This window comes from Durio zibethinus, chromosome 9 (assembly GCF_047325235.1).
Source record: "Durio zibethinus cultivar Kanyao isolate XHJ-2024 chromosome 9, ASM4732523v1, whole genome shotgun sequence".
NCBI lineage: Eukaryota > Viridiplantae > Streptophyta > Magnoliopsida > Malvales > Malvaceae > Durio > Durio zibethinus.
This window is the reverse complement of record NC_143170.1, coordinates 11,390,929-11,406,249: the sequence shown is the minus strand read 5'-3', so window position 1 is coordinate 11,406,249 and position 15,321 is coordinate 11,390,929. Positions and strand designations below refer to the sequence as shown.

The following is a 15,321-nucleotide window of genomic DNA, read 5'->3' as shown; positions in this document are numbered from 1 at the left end:
TAGTACTCCAGTTAGAAGTTAGAGGTGTAAGGGGTTCATTGATTTGTTGCTTTGTGAGGAGGCTAGCTTATAGGGTGTCCTGACTGGTAGTAAGGAGGGGTTGATCAGGAGGTTAGAGAAAGAAAAGCTTTGGGTTGCAATGGAGAGAGAGAGAGAGGCATAAATTAGGTTAGAGGAACAACCAATGCATCAAATTGGTGATGATTGGCTATCATGAGGTAATGAAGGGAATGCTGAAGTGATATGGGAGGTGGTTTAATGTTTCATTGAAGAATTTGGTGCCAAGCATCAACTATAACACTTATATGGGTACTCAAATATTCTAAGAATTGTTAAAAGGGAATTCCCTTAACTGGCAAGCCTAGGTATTTGGGATTAATTCAGGGATGTTACCACAAATCTTGATGTCACTTGCATTAAGTTGCTCAATATTTGGCCATGTGTGAGGTCCATAATAATAATAATAATAATAACAACTAAATCAATGTAATTACATAAGTACACACTCAGTTTAAAAGCTTGGTTTGTAGTTCTTGTAAGCGAAGAACTACCTGTTTGTTTTTCATTTCTTTTATTGATAAAACTTTTACCATGCCAAATTATGTTTTTGAAGTTGTTTGAAATAGATGTTGATTTCACAATTTACATGTTTATGCTTCACAGATTTGTTTCATTATTCTTTAAAAATAAACCAGTGTTAATTTATTTGAGTTAACACATTATAAGGAAATAATTATCCATGAAGGTATAATGAATTCCTTATACGAAATAAGAAGATATTTACTATTATCAATGTGATATTAGAGAGGGTGAGTGCTAGTCCACAAGTGACCATTATCCATTCTATTTGTATTCAATGGTCTGAATGCTTGATTTTCCTCAATTTTTCACATGAGGAAATTTGTGCATAAAAGAAATTATGAATAGAAAAGAATAAAAGAAAGAGGAAAGATTGATCTCTCTCTCATTTTTTGAAGGAAAAGTCAAGAAGTTGAAATGATGCCTGAATAGGGACAGAAAATGTAATATTAATATGGAAAGAGTAAATGATTTAACAAATTGAGATGCCCTTCAAATAATCCAAACTTTTTTCTTCCATTTGTCTAGAAGTTTGATTTTCATGGCTCAATTTGTGAACTCCTGAAGCTATGGATTTATGGGAATACTAGGAAAACCTTGAAGGATGTACTAGTTTCCCTCTATTCCACACCTTATGGAGTATTTTTGGGTCAATTTAAACAAATTGTTACTGTTGCTTTCTAATTAATTGATCTTACTACATTTGATATACACAAGTTTAATATTCAAATACAAGGATTTAGTACTTAGTAAATGCTTGCTCTTTTGAAATGTCAATGATAAGCCTGGTAGTGTTTTCTGGTATCAAATTATACAAGGACGAAACTGTATTTGTAACTAGAATAACCTTCAATACTTTATATTGCATCATTTTCAATGCATCTCATACCTTTTTGTTAAAGCTTCTTTTGTATTGATACTGCTGGCTGGATTTCTATAGAGAATTTCATGATTAGATACAAAGTATTCACCATATTTTCATTTATTGCTGAAGCAGGGGTCAATATGCATAGTAAATGCAGCTAGTGAAAGAGACATGGCTGTATTTGCTGCTGGAATGATCCAGGCAAGATACTGCAAATCACATGGTTTTCATTGTAGTTATTATTTTTGGAACATGTTGATAAAGATTTTGAGAGGTTTGACTTACAAGCTTCAACTCAATTTGACAGGCAGAACTGAAGGGGAAGTCTTTTTTATGCCGTACTGCTGCCAGCTTTGTCTCTGCCCGCATTGGAATTATCCCCAAAAAACGAATCCTCCCAAAGGATCAGGGAATAAATAAAGAAAGAAGTGGTGGACTAATTGTTGTGGGTTCATATGTTCCAAAAACAACAAAACAGGTTGAGAGTTGGTGAATTTTAAAAGTTTATTGTCATTCTATTTTGGTTAAAATACAACATAAGCCATTGTACGTAATTAAGTTTATTATATGAGCCCCTATCTTATTATTGCAATAAATTAAATCTTTAATTGATATTTGGATAAGAACTTTAACACCATTAACTCTTTTTGCCAACTGGGATAGAATTCTATTTGGTATGAATGACGTCAACATGGCATTTTCTATGCAAATGTCAAAATAAAAAAAAATGGTTGTTTTAAAGGCTTGTGCCAAATATAAAAAAAGACCCTTTTTTTTTTATTTTTCATACATGCCTATCTCTTGACAATATTTATGCCACATTAATGATGCCTCATGACAATGCTAGCCAGGTTGGCAAAAAGGGTTAATGGTGTTGAATTTCCCATCACATAATGACTGAATTGACTGTAAATAATTGATTAGGGGCTCAATTTATTGCAGTAAAAGGATGAGGTTCATGTGATAGATTTAATTATGTATTTTTGCCTTCTATTTTCTAAGTTAATGTGCTCTTGATTATATTTCTTTCATAATCCTCAGGTTGAAGAGCTTCAGTCACAATATGGACACATGTTAAAAAGCATTGAGGTGATCAGTATTCATATTATATATTGTTGTTTTGTACTTTAGGCTTAAATAGGGCAATTTTGACACCAAAATATGAGAAATGGCCACAAAATTTTCAATCTGCCCTCTGTATTATTGGTTTGCACTAGGTACTAAGTTTTCATTCTCTGTGGTGAACAGGTTTCTGTTCATAAAGTTGCTATTGAGTCATCAGAAGAGAGGGAGGAGGAAATTAATAGAACTGCTGAGATGGCATCTGTTTTTCTTGCAGCTCGTAAAGATACTCTTATAATGAGCAGCAGAGAACTCATCACTGGAAAAAGTTGGTCTCTTCTTTAATTTTTCTTGGGAAATCCTCACTAACTACTCAAGCCCTCATGCATGCATAAAAAACTAAATGTTGATTGTTTGAATGATACAGAAATTAGTGCAATTATTTTGTTTCTACAAAAGGTAAATTCTCCTTTTTTATTTATTGAAATGGCAATTGTTTTACCGTGCTTTTGATAGCTGCTTCTGAGAGTTTAGAGATCAACTTCAAAGTGAGCTCTGCACTGGTTGAAGTAGTTAGGAGGATAACTACAAGACCTCGTTACATTCTTGCCAAGGTACTTTAGTTTTATAAATGACTTAAGTATTCCTTGGTTATAATTTTCAGTTATTGCATAGCTGATATGTCCGTTGGAAGCCATGTACTACCATCTGAAGGAAAGTTATCCATCAAATTTTATTTTGCTTTTATAACTACTTTGGGCTGTAATTTCCATCATCAGCTGCTGTCTTTCATTCTTTGGGAATCGAAGATGACTGTATTTGCTAACATGCCATGTTTCGCTAATACTTTCATTGGAATAATGTTGACATAATTGATATTTTAGATCAACTAAATTGATAACTATGTGCTCAGTGATTATACTATTTCTCCATGTTTACAGCAAAAAAATTTTGGCTAGAATCTTTTATCATAAAGAAAATGGGATACCTGCCAGCTTTGAGTAGCATGTGAGAGAGATTATTTGAAACTGGTTCCATTTCAAATATAACAAACTTACAGCATACATGTGTCCCAAAGATAAATTGGAAGCCGCAAAAAAGTTGTTTAAAGGGAAGTTGTTACTGTCTTAAGTTCTTCAAAGCAGCTCTTGACATTTACTTTTCATCTTTCTGCATATTTTGGTTCATTTTGTTATTGTAGGTTTCATTTGAAGTGATAGTTAACTTGTATCATCTGTAGAAGATTTTAATGATGGATGCCCTTTCATTCATATCAGTACAATGAAATGCTTTTTGATAATGGATCTTCATGTTTATTTATGTTATTCTACTGTTTATTACCAATTGAGAGAAATTATTCAACTGTATTGACAGAATATAATGGTCTAACCTTTCTGTTTTAGGGTGGAATCACCTCATCAGACCTTGCTACAAAAGCTCTGGAAGCAAAACGTGCCAAAGTGGTAGGGCAAGCCCTAGCTGGAATCCCTTTGTGGGAGCTGGGCTCTGAAAGTAGACATCCAGGAGTTCCATACATTGTTTTCCCAGGTAAATTCTGAGTTTTGTTTCATCTGTTTTAACAGATTCTGTTAAAAGCAAAAAATTGAACCTAATTCTAGTGAAATTACCTTTCTTAGGTAATGTTGGTGACAGCAAAGCACTGGCGGAAGTAGTGAGATCTTGGGCTCACCCTATCAGACTTTCTTCGACAAAAGAGATCCTTCTTGTAAGTATGTTTTATAGATTTTGTGTTTTACTATTTTTTTAAAATTTTTTCCTCAGATACAATGTTTTTCTGGTTAAAGAATGCAGAAAGCGGTGGCTATGCTGTTGGAGCCTTCAATGTCTATAACATGGAGGGAGTTGAGGCAGTAGTAGCAGCTGCAGAGCAAGAAGATAGCCCAGCTATTTTACAGGTATGAAGCTGGTTTTTTAGAAATTACTTGAAAATCTTGACACAAACAAGACTTGATATCAGTTTTCTCTTACAGCATATATTGACTTCTAAACATCTGTGAGTTTCAAACTTGGATTCAGCTATTTGTTGTCCAACAAGTAACCTTTGAGGCCTGATGCTAAATAGCATACATATGTCGAAACAAGTAACCCCTGAATCCTGAGACCTGATATGGCATGCATACGTTCAACAAGTAAAATTGGACCCTGTTGTTTGCAGTATCCTATGGTATTGGTATAATTAATTGAAGAGATGCAAATTGAGTTATTATAGCTGATAATGGGATAGAGAAGACCTTACTAGAAAACGACAAACATGTGCCAAGCCCAAGCCCAGCATGGCCCTGATTTATCTTCATCTAGTGTAGATTTTGCATTTGTAACAAAGATACGGAAAATAAGAAAATGGAATACCCTTGTCAACTCGAGGTAGCAGGATATGAACTTTGTTTAACATTATATTACCTGTGAATTTTGATCATCTTGGGCTTTCTTGGTGGTATGACAGAAAAGAGGAAGAATGGAAAATTTTTAATCCACTGGTCAAGTTCCATAACCACCTTTCCATTGTTAGAATATTTATTTTCTTAAAATGTTTTCCATCTTCCTCGTTTGCATCCTACCAAGCAAAGCCTTAGTGTGCCCCTTCACCACCATATCCCATAGGCTCACCATCTATAATTTGTTGCCACCTATTTCATTTCTCTTTATCTCTTTCTTTTCTTTTTGTTTCTTTTTTTTTTTTCTTGCAATTTTTTTGTCTTATTGAGAATGTATAATTGTTTGGTTTGTTTATGTAAGAAATCAGAACATGCTTTTTTCTTATAAAGGAAAATCTTCTAAACTCCAATCATATAATGTGTTTCTGAAAATTGATTTGGGAATTGCTTTTTTTCTTTCTTTAGACACAATTCCAGAAAATTTTCTAATTTACCCATTTCTTTTCAAGGTTCATCCTGGTGCCTTTAAGCAAGGAGGGATTTCCTTGGTTGCATGTTGTATATCTGCTGCAGAACAGGCCAGTGTAAGTGGCACTTCATTTACTGAGGCAAAAGGGAAAAAAAATGGAATAAACTGCAAATTTAATTGTAAATCATGCATTCAAAAGTTTATCTTCCTTTTCTTGGTGTTTTGTGGTTGTCAACTTTTTCTGCTAAACTCTGTTTTGTTTCTCCTAGTAATAGTAGCAATGGACATCTAGTTTGGATTCACTGGGATGTCTACTTTGTTTCTTTCAGTTTCTTGTTATGCTAAATTTTGAGTTGGTAAACCCCTATTAGAGACTGCCAATATACATACACACACATATAGGCACAACTTGATGCTTTCATTTTTATCTTGTTATTCTTCAATTTCACCTATTGGTGAGATAGAGAATATCTGGATTTTTAGATGTTACTTGTTACTTTTTCTTTTTATTTGGAGATGGGGCGGGGGGGATTCAAACCCAGCCCTTTGAGCAGGGTGATACATTGTACCTACCATTGAGCTAAATGCTCAAGGTGAAGATGTCACTTCTTCTTACTTGTGGAAGTAATATACAATACATCTTCTGGAGGTTGTTTTTAGCACTACATAGGACTTTGTAAGAAATTATCTCCTGGAAGATTAAAGTTATTGGAAACAACATTATACAATTATTCAGGTTCTGACTTCAGGAAACAGAAAAAACAAAAAAAAGGAATTTATGTAAATGCATATATGGCAGGTTCCCATCACTGTTCACTTTGACCATGGTACTTCAAAGAAAGAACTGTTGGAATCTCTTGAGCTGGTAAGTTAGCTTGCTTTTACCTAAGTTGTATATAATCAGTATATACCAAATTGAAAACATGAATTAAAACCATAATTTAATTGATTGTTGAATGGTAGTTCTAGTTCTAGTTTGTTTATGAAATGGCATTTTTTTACCACTGCAAGGGCTTCGATTCAGTAATGGTGGATGGTTCACATCTTCCCTTCAAGGATAATATCTCATACACAAAGTACATATCAAACTTGGCCCACTCGAAGGGTATGCTTGTCGAAGCAGAACTTGGAAGATTGTCAGGAACAGAAGATGATTTGACTGTTGAAGACTATGAAGCAAGGCTTACCGATGTTAATCAGGTCACTGTGCTTAATCAGATTAAAAATGCTTTACTATCATTTTTTAATTGCTCATGGCATAGTTCACCTCGTGAATTTCAGGCTCAAGAATTCATAGATGAGACTGGCATAGATGCCTTGGCAGTATGCATTGGGAATGTACATGGAAAATACCCGGCAACTGGCCCAAATCTCAAATTTGATTTGCTTGAGGTCCAGTATACATAATCATGGTTTTCTACTGTAGCTTATTTTATCAATGTTCAGTGGACTGCTGGCTCACCTTTAGCCATTGTGTTGAATTCTGTCTTACTAGTGGCAGGCTGCATTTACTTGAGGAGTATTTATTCTGTTCTATGCTAAATTCTGGTTGATGATAGATGCCATTTTAAATGTTTCTGCTAAATTACAGTATGTTAGAGAGACCATGGTGCATGCTTGTACCTTCAACTGATAAATTTACCTAGATCTGAATGATGCTTTTCACATGGAACTCTCTGAACATGGCTAGCAAAATTAGACTCAAGATGGTTCTTTTCTATGTGTACTTGTATTTTCTAGAGAGGTTCAATTGAAACATAATCTCATGGCGATGCCTTGTATTGCACTTGATAGATGCTTACACATTGCACTTGTTAGATGCTTATAGATTGTTATCCATTTATATTAATTTCTGTAAATCTGCCTTGAACGTCGTGAATATAAATCCAAGCTACTTCTTGTGTTATCTTTTCTTGGTGAGGGAAAGGGCTGATAGAAGATCCAAAAAATTCATGGTTATTTAGAAGCTAAACTGCATATTCTTTTTGTTCCTTTGATTACTAGATCTTGGTTTTACAGTATTTTAGGCAAAATAACATTTTAATTAATCCATCCCTTGATAAATCCTCGGCAGCTGAGGCATAGATTCTAACTTTTCCTCTTTGTTCAGGATCTATATGCCCTAAGTTCAAAGAAAGGAGTTCTTCTTGTGCTTCATGGAGCATCTGGTTTGTCCAAGGAACTTGTGAAGGTATCTACTTTCTCTATGGGGTTATTCATAATATGACATTTGAAGTATTGCATATATTTAATGCATGATATTATTATACTAGAAAAAGTCTAAAGCAATGATAAGTAGATCAATTTGAGGCTGATCGATTAACCTTGTTAAATTTCTTGATTACTTGGACAGGGTTGCATAGAGCGTGGTGTGAGGAAGTTCAATGTCAACACTGAGGTACGGAAAGCATACATGGACTCACTGAGCAGCCCCAAGGGAGATCTGGTGCATGTAATGGCATCTGCCAAAGAAGCCATGAAAGCCGTGGTTGCAGAGAAGATGCGTCTATTTGGTTCTGCTGGAAAAGCATGATGGTCTCTGGTTTCAACTGTCTCCCTGCAAAATAATTATAGCAAGAGTTAGTTATATTTTACAGGGAAAGGCTATTCACACACATTGCAGGAACTGAAAGTTTTTTCCTTAATTAGGGTAGTTTAAAATCTTTATTTTCAAAATATGATACTTCTAAACTTATTTTTATACGCAAGGTCTTTTAGCCCAAGATGCCATGTCATTCTTTTTTAAGGAAAATAACATTTTAGAAATTTTTAAAAGATAAAAGAGTCATTTGGTATTGTTTTCATTTTGTGTTATATATTTTTGTTGCATTTGTTTTAAAAACAAAAATAAAAATTGAAATAAAAAATTTGAAACTACAAAAATGATGTTTTCAAAATTTTGAAAACATTTTTCGCATTATTATTGCATGGTACTGTTTATTTGGTCAGTTACGGCGTAGTTTAAAATTTAATGCTTGAAAATTAAAAAAAAAAAATTGATTTGTTACTGAAAGGATTGGAACTCATAAGATCTTATAATTTAAAACTTTAATAATTTTCTCTTGTTTGTTTGTATTTTTAAATTTTCACAACAAAACATTCTATCCAAATATTTTCAAATTCAATAAAATTAAAAACAATAAAATCAAAATAAAATCAAATAAAAAAATAAAAAACATAAAACACAATAGCCAGAGCCACCTATGATTTAAAAATATGATTTGATTGGATAATTATTAATCGATAAAACAAAGAAGAAAAGGATATGAAATTACGTGGCATGCAGTAAGGAATAAGGATAGGGAAAGTGACGTAAAACCTTCCAACACTTGGGAAAGTGTTTTTACTTGCAAACGGCAAACAAAACAAAGTTGCCGAATGCTCCCGGACTCAAATCTCTCTTTCAAACACTTTTACTCTGAAGACCAAAAAAACAAAAAAAACAAAAAATCATCAATGGCAGACCAGCAGCAGGTCTTTGAACTCAACAATGGAACCATGCAAAGGTCACCAACCATGGCTGCACTATCACCTCATTGTTTGTTCCTGACAAAAACGGTATCTCCATTCATATCTTCTCTCTCTCTCTCTTTTTTTTTTTTTTGGGGGGGGGGGGAGGGGGATAAATCCAATCATTATTCAAAAAATTTTTTTTTTTCTGAATGCTAAATTATTAATGATCAATGGGTTTTTCTTGGCTTTAAAGGTCAATTAGCTGATGTCGTCCGCGGATTCGACACTGTCGAACCGTACGTGGTAAATTCTGTCTCTCTTTATTTTTTAAATTCCGAAGCATTTGATTTTGATCGTAATCTTGTATAATGAATTGGATTTTGTTTTCTTTTTCTTGGGATAAATAAAAGAACCCATTTAGTTCATGCTATATTCTATAAACATTATTGGCAAAGTCATTTGACTTTTTTTTTCTTTTTTCAAAATCATGTTTGGAATTTTAAATAGACAATGATTCACTTCTGGATTTATTGATCTCTTCTAATGAAAGAAAATTTTGAGCTATGGGAAGTAGGACGTAATTTGTGTGAAAAATTGAGGTATCTCTTTTTAATCTCTTTCATTTAGTGAATTGGTTTTTGGTTGGTCTGTTTAATATGTTTTGGGTTGATAAAAATGTGATCAGCAAGGTGCTGCACCTTTTTTTGCCTGCATTGTGGGAAGGGTGGCAAACAGGATCAAAGATGGCAAGTTTACTCTTAATGGAGTTCAATAGTCTTTGCCTATCAACAAGCCCCCAAATAGTCTCCACGGTATACAACTGTCTCTTTTCTTTTCCCTCAATCCTGTTCTATTTCTGCTGCTTAGTTTCCTTGTAACTTACATTGTTCATTATGGTCAGGTAAATGGCAGTTTCTCTGTGATTCAAATTGTTATATCTAGGGATGATAAGGAACTTTCATTATCCTATTCAGATTCTTTATGTTGTTCCTTAATAGTTACCATCAACTCTGAATAATAAAAGACTTTTGTCATAATTTTGGATGATCAGAATGAGACCGCAGTAACTAGGTGAAAACTAATTTTCAGCATGCGTCAATTGGTTGTTGACGGGTGATGCGACATATATATCTATGTTTTTCATTTTATATGTTTTAAACTGTATGAGAGAAAAACATCTATTAATTTGGCTTGGTGAATTAATTTTGCATTTCTTCTTTTCTTCCCCTGTACGATTTCTTTCTTATAACAAAAACCTAACCTCATAATACTTTATTTTGTAAATATAAGATTCAACAAGATATTTTATTTTAGATATAACCTTTTTATTTTGACCTCTTCTGTTTTCATACAGATGATAAAGCTTCTGTGAATAATAGAGCAAATTACTACTACTATTGCACAGAATGATATAAAACCTGATGAATTTCTAGAAAAGGCAAAATAAAAAAGAAAATGGAAAGAAAAAAATGTTGAACAGAAATGCTTTTCCTTTGCTTCTGATATGTTAAAGTATTTCTGTTTTGAACTTTTGAGGGCTTGCATTAATTGGAAGAGTTCATCCTAACCCTTGTTTGTCCAATCATTTGCTAAGCAGATATACATCTTCTTTAGGTAGAGCAAATTACAGAAGTAAAATAGAGAGAGCAAATTTAGAACAGCCAACTCAACTCTCCAACATTTGTTTGTTGGCTGTCAGAGGGAGCATTATATCCACATACAATAATTTTAGCTTTCACTGGTAATGAATAGTTTTGCTGTGGATTGTCTGACTCTGACACCAATTTCAGATGTACTAGTTTCCCGATGTTTAGTGTTTTTAATTCAATTAAGATAGAAAGTATGATTTCTTCTATTCTCTTGTAAGAATTGAAGGTTTTTTGATTGGGTGAGTTCAAGGAAGTATTGTTTAGTTTGCTTTATTTTCCTTTCTTCATTTTTTCCTTATATAAAAAAGCATATGAATAACTCAATCAAAATTATCTCCAAGAACAAAGTTTTGTTATGCTTAATATCCTTAATTTGATCTGTATTGATTTTAATTTTGCCCTTTTTTTGGAGTAGTTTTTATTTGCCAAATTGTCCAATGCCTCTGTTTTTTTTTTTTTTTTTTGTCAATCCAATGGTAGATTTTTGCCACTAATATATGTTCTCTTTTTTCTCTTAGCCTTTGTTTGGCAAATTGCTGTTAAGTTTTCAATGAGATCCTTAATATTGTCCAAGAAAAACTCATGATTTATTCAAGAAAAAAATTCTAACAATTAAAAAGATTATTTAAGTCTTACACAATGCATAAACCCTCAATTCAAAGATTGAAATTCTTGGATAGTCATGATAAATCTGGATCAGTGCACAAAGGCATTTATTCTAGGAATATATAAAGCAATTAAATTTTATTCCTTTGTATCTTTTCTTTGTTTCTTTCCTTTAGGGGGATTCAAGGGTTTTGACAAGCAAATACGGGGGTCGCAGAATATAAGAAAGGCAAAAATCCATCCATTACTTTTAAATATCACAGCAGTGATGGTGAGGAGGGTAATTTCTCTCTCTCTCTCTCTCTCTCTCTCTCTTATGGGCATACATATTTCTATTTCTCTTTAATATTTCTGTTTTCCATATTTAAGGTTACCCGGCGATGTTTCTGTGACTGCAACCTACACTCTTACCTAAAGTACAACAATGAAGCTTGACATGGAAGCAGTGCCTGAGAACAAGGCCACTCCAATTAACTTAGCTCAACACAGTTATTGGAACTTAGCAGGCCACAACTCAGGGAACACACTTGACCATTCAATTCAGATATGGGCAACGCATGTCACTCCTGTGGATGAGAACACTGTTCCAACTGGTGAAATCATTCCGGTTAAAGGCACCCTGTTTGACTTCACCACGGAGAAAAAGGTTGGTACTTCAATTCATGAGGTAGGTTTGGGTTGTGACCATAACTATGTTCTTGGTGGAGGGGAAGAAAAATTGGGTTTGAAACATGCTGCCGAAGTAAAGGACCCATCAAGCTCAAGGGTCCTTAACTTGTGGACCAATTCCCCTGGATGCAATTTTACACTGGTAACTACGTGAGTGGAGTCGTTGGGAAAGGAGGTGCTATTTATAATAAGCATGATGGCTTATGCTTCCATCATGCTTGGAGACAGGGATTTCCAAATGCCATAAACCAACCAAATTTCCCATCAGTTGTTGTTCAACCAGGTAACAAGTACCAACTCACCATGTTTTTGGAGTTTTCAGTTGAGTAAATATTTAAGGTGGACGTTTGGTTTGCGTAGTTCCAATTTCAGTGCTAGAACATGGATTCCTTTTAGTACCTCTTAATAGTATCATGGAATTGGACTTCTTAAAGAGGTGTAAAATGACTAGCATATAAAGATATACTAGAATTTTATTTATTTATTTATTTTTTTGCTTCTTTTAAAGGGCCGAAATAAATCGAGATCCGTTCCTACCTGAGGAAATTTTCGACCATTGAGGTTCCCGTTATTTCTTGTATGGACTTGATGTCAAGCCCGACACTCTCTATTGAAAAAAATTGTTTTAATGACATTTGTCTGAATTCTTTAATTATAATTCTTCCTTAAATAGGAAAAATGTGATGCAGTTACAAATAGGAAAAATAAGAATCTGTTTTAGGTTTTGAGAAATAAAGAATAAAACGTAGGCTTGATTAGAGGTATAATCGATTAAGTTTGTATCGATATAATATTAAGCTTAAGTTCGAGCTTGACTTTAAATTTGAAGTTTGAAATTCGATTCGAATTCGATTAAATGTTATTTTTTTTTATCTTGAATTCGACTCGAAATAAAAATTGAATAACTCGAATTCGTTCGATTAATTTGATTAACATGTAAAAAAAAATTTGATTTTTATATTCGATAATAACTCGATTATCTTTACTTAAGTTTAAATTTGAATTTAAAATATTTTATTAATTAAAATAATTAAAATATATTAAAATATGAAATTCAATTGAACTCACGAATAATTCGAATTGGATATAAAAATATTTGAGTTTGACTTGATCGATAAATCAAGTTGCTTGAATTTAAATTTAACTTAATAATAATCAAATCGAATTTAAATATCATTTGAATCGAATTTAAATAGTTTACAAATAATAATGTACCATTTATATTTTTAAGTTTGACTTTCATCACTTTTATTGACATGAAAAGCTGCCGTTTATGCTTTTCATGCTTGACAATGTAGGCTATAAATTAGTAATTCTATTTTCCTATTTGCCCTTTTAAAAGGAATTCATCAATTTCTCATAACTAAACGCAAAATTTCTTCCAAACTCATAATTTTCTGCAACGGGAAGGAAGAAAAATGAAAGATTGACGGACTGCTCCACCAAAGTATGTTGAGTAACTTAATAAAAGCTACATCAGATTTCAGGTTACCTTAATATTTTGTTATTTTGATAACTTACTATAAAACTAACTAAATATTCATATAAAAAATATTTGACTCCTGAATTATAATAAACTTTCGAATGTACATACGATTGGATGATTATTATAATTTTATATCTTCGTTATGATCAAATTTAAATTATTTTTGAATCATCCATCATAATAAACTTTTTAATTTGATAATTTTTTGTTTATGCTCAACAAGTTTGATCAATTTAATGATATTTATATAGTTTAATTTGTATAAAAAATTTTAATTTTATACCATCCAACGCGGAGTGAGGAAACAAACTAGCCTATAACAATATATTAAAAGTAAACTCCAAATTGGTTCCTATTTATAACTTCTACAATTTTGCGCGTTAAATAATGATTGACCTTTTTTTTTTTAATTAGGACAGAAGTAAAACCTATTGTTTTGCTTGAAGTGAAATGCAAAGGAGAGTGGACAGAGTTCCAGAAATAGAAACGGTTTTAGAGGTTGTCACTTGCCATTAGGGCATTGCTGGATCTAACTTTGCGAAAGCAGCAATGACGGTGAAAGCAACGGACGTTGAAGAAATGGCATTTTGTCGAAGAAGGAGATCATACTCCCACTTATAGTCCTCTTATTTGACTAATTAACTCTCAGGTTTTTTTTTTTTTTCTTTTTTGGGTTTATTTTGATAATTGATAATATTTTAAATTGCTATTTTTTTTTTTTTAAATTTCAATGTTGAATTTTGGAATTTTTTAAGAATAATAATAGATCCTCCACCAACTAGAAATCACATTTCAAGGAAGTTAAACTTGCCAATTCCAAGTGCCTACCAATATATGTTATATACTGTGTGTCAATTAGCAACATAAGAATGTTAGATTCCTTTGTTTGTCAGACTATTTGAAAGCAATGTTGTAGGCGGCAAAGGCTTATATTCTTCTAGACTTTCATCTTTCACCTTGATGCTTGATGAACCGTTAAATAACCTTAAAACATATTAAAAAAAGTTAATTTTCTGGCACAATTATTTTTTGTCTAAAGGTAGTTAAAAGAAACAGCTAAAGGATTCTGGAAAAAATCAATTCGTAAACTGAAGTAGCTTACTTTATATTGATGTTTATGCTTATGCAAGCTACTTGCTAGCTTTGAATTGATCAATTTATTTTGAAATGATAAAACAAAAATTTGCTTAATATGAACTAAGTTGTTTTAATATGAATTTGAACATTTTCCCTACTTTTACTCTTGCCAAAAAAATGCCTTTGAACTAAAAGAAAACTAAACAAATAAAACAAAAACGATATGGGCAACTTGGGATAGAAGGGATCAATCACCCAAGGAAAGGGATCGATTCCCTACTAGATCCAATCGATCCCTCAGGCAAAGGAATCGATCTATTTTTTGGCCAAAAAGCTCACTCATGCAAAAACTTGAAAAATCGATCGATCCCTTCCCTATAAGGATTAATTGATTAGATTTTTGACATGACCCAATCGATCCCTCCACTAAAGGGATCAATCCATTTTTTATCTAAAAACAAAAATGATTTCAAAACTTACAGAAAAAGATCTATTACCCTAGATAGGGGATTGATCACCTAGGATAGGAGATCAAATAGGTCTTTTACTTGATCAATCGTGTTTGGCTTTCCTAAACAAAATTGCTTTGATTTTTGGTTGACCTAATCCATCCCTTATACAAAGGGATCGATCCCTTCATGCACAAAAGCCCTCAAAGGCTATTTTTTGTTTGAAATTTTGCAAGTTTCAAACATTTAATGCAAGCAATGACTATCTTTCACCTTTTACACATAAAAGCAGGTCTCCCACTGCATATCAAGCTATCAAGAGCCAATAAAAACTTTTTTTTTTCTAATTACCATGTTCTTCAAGCATTAAAAAGCATTTGTTGTGTCCAAAGTGCAGAGATTCATCTTATATTTTATTTCTCTCTTAATAGTCCTTTTAATTTTGACTTGTACTTTAAATTAGCAAATACCCAATCTTAGAGAGGTTATTTGAAGTTGCAAAACACTTTAAAATTTGTATTGTGATGTTGTGAGCTTAAAGGATAGGATAACCTTTAAGAG

At 32.8% G+C, this 15,321-nt stretch overlaps 1 protein-coding gene and 1 pseudogene across 3 annotated transcripts in view; both read left to right on the top strand.

Moving 5' to 3' along the window:
- The window catches only part of LOC111303229 (ketose-bisphosphate aldolase class-II family protein), a 40,020-nt gene extending 31,926 nt beyond the window's left edge, over positions 1 to 8,094 (top strand). The window contains exons 29-42 of one of the 2 annotated variants that reach the window (XM_089765832.1): positions 1,577 to 1,645; positions 1,752 to 1,922; positions 2,486 to 2,533; positions 2,693 to 2,834; positions 3,023 to 3,120; positions 3,910 to 4,054; positions 4,144 to 4,232; positions 4,312 to 4,422; positions 5,412 to 5,486; positions 6,171 to 6,236; positions 6,383 to 6,571; positions 6,653 to 6,763; positions 7,482 to 7,562; positions 7,725 to 8,094. In XM_089765832.1, the coding sequence (XP_089621958.1) occupies positions 1,577 to 1,645; positions 1,752 to 1,922; positions 2,486 to 2,533; positions 2,693 to 2,834; positions 3,023 to 3,120; positions 3,910 to 4,054; positions 4,144 to 4,232; positions 4,312 to 4,422; positions 5,412 to 5,486; positions 6,171 to 6,236; positions 6,383 to 6,571; positions 6,653 to 6,763; positions 7,482 to 7,562; positions 7,725 to 7,904 (1,575 nt within the window). In that variant the 3' untranslated portion in view covers positions 7,905 to 8,094. Of the gene's footprint in view, positions 1 to 1,576; positions 1,646 to 1,751; positions 1,923 to 2,485; positions 2,534 to 2,692; positions 2,835 to 3,022; positions 3,121 to 3,909; positions 4,055 to 4,143; positions 4,233 to 4,311; positions 4,423 to 4,497; positions 4,609 to 5,411; positions 5,487 to 6,170; positions 6,237 to 6,382; positions 6,572 to 6,652; positions 6,764 to 7,481; positions 7,563 to 7,724 lie in introns of those variants that run through there. The other variant, XR_016345181.1, reaches the window with a different exon arrangement.
- A 526-nt stretch (positions 8,095 to 8,620) lies between these two features.
- Positions 8,621 to 12,226, top strand: LOC111317049 (uncharacterized; annotated as a pseudogene). Its single transcript, XR_016345182.1, has 5 exons — positions 8,621 to 8,929; positions 9,078 to 9,127; positions 9,510 to 9,636; positions 11,256 to 11,359; positions 11,448 to 12,226. The product of XR_016345182.1 is annotated as an uncharacterized LOC111317049 (transcript).
- Positions 12,227 to 15,321: the final 3,095 nt, after the last annotated feature.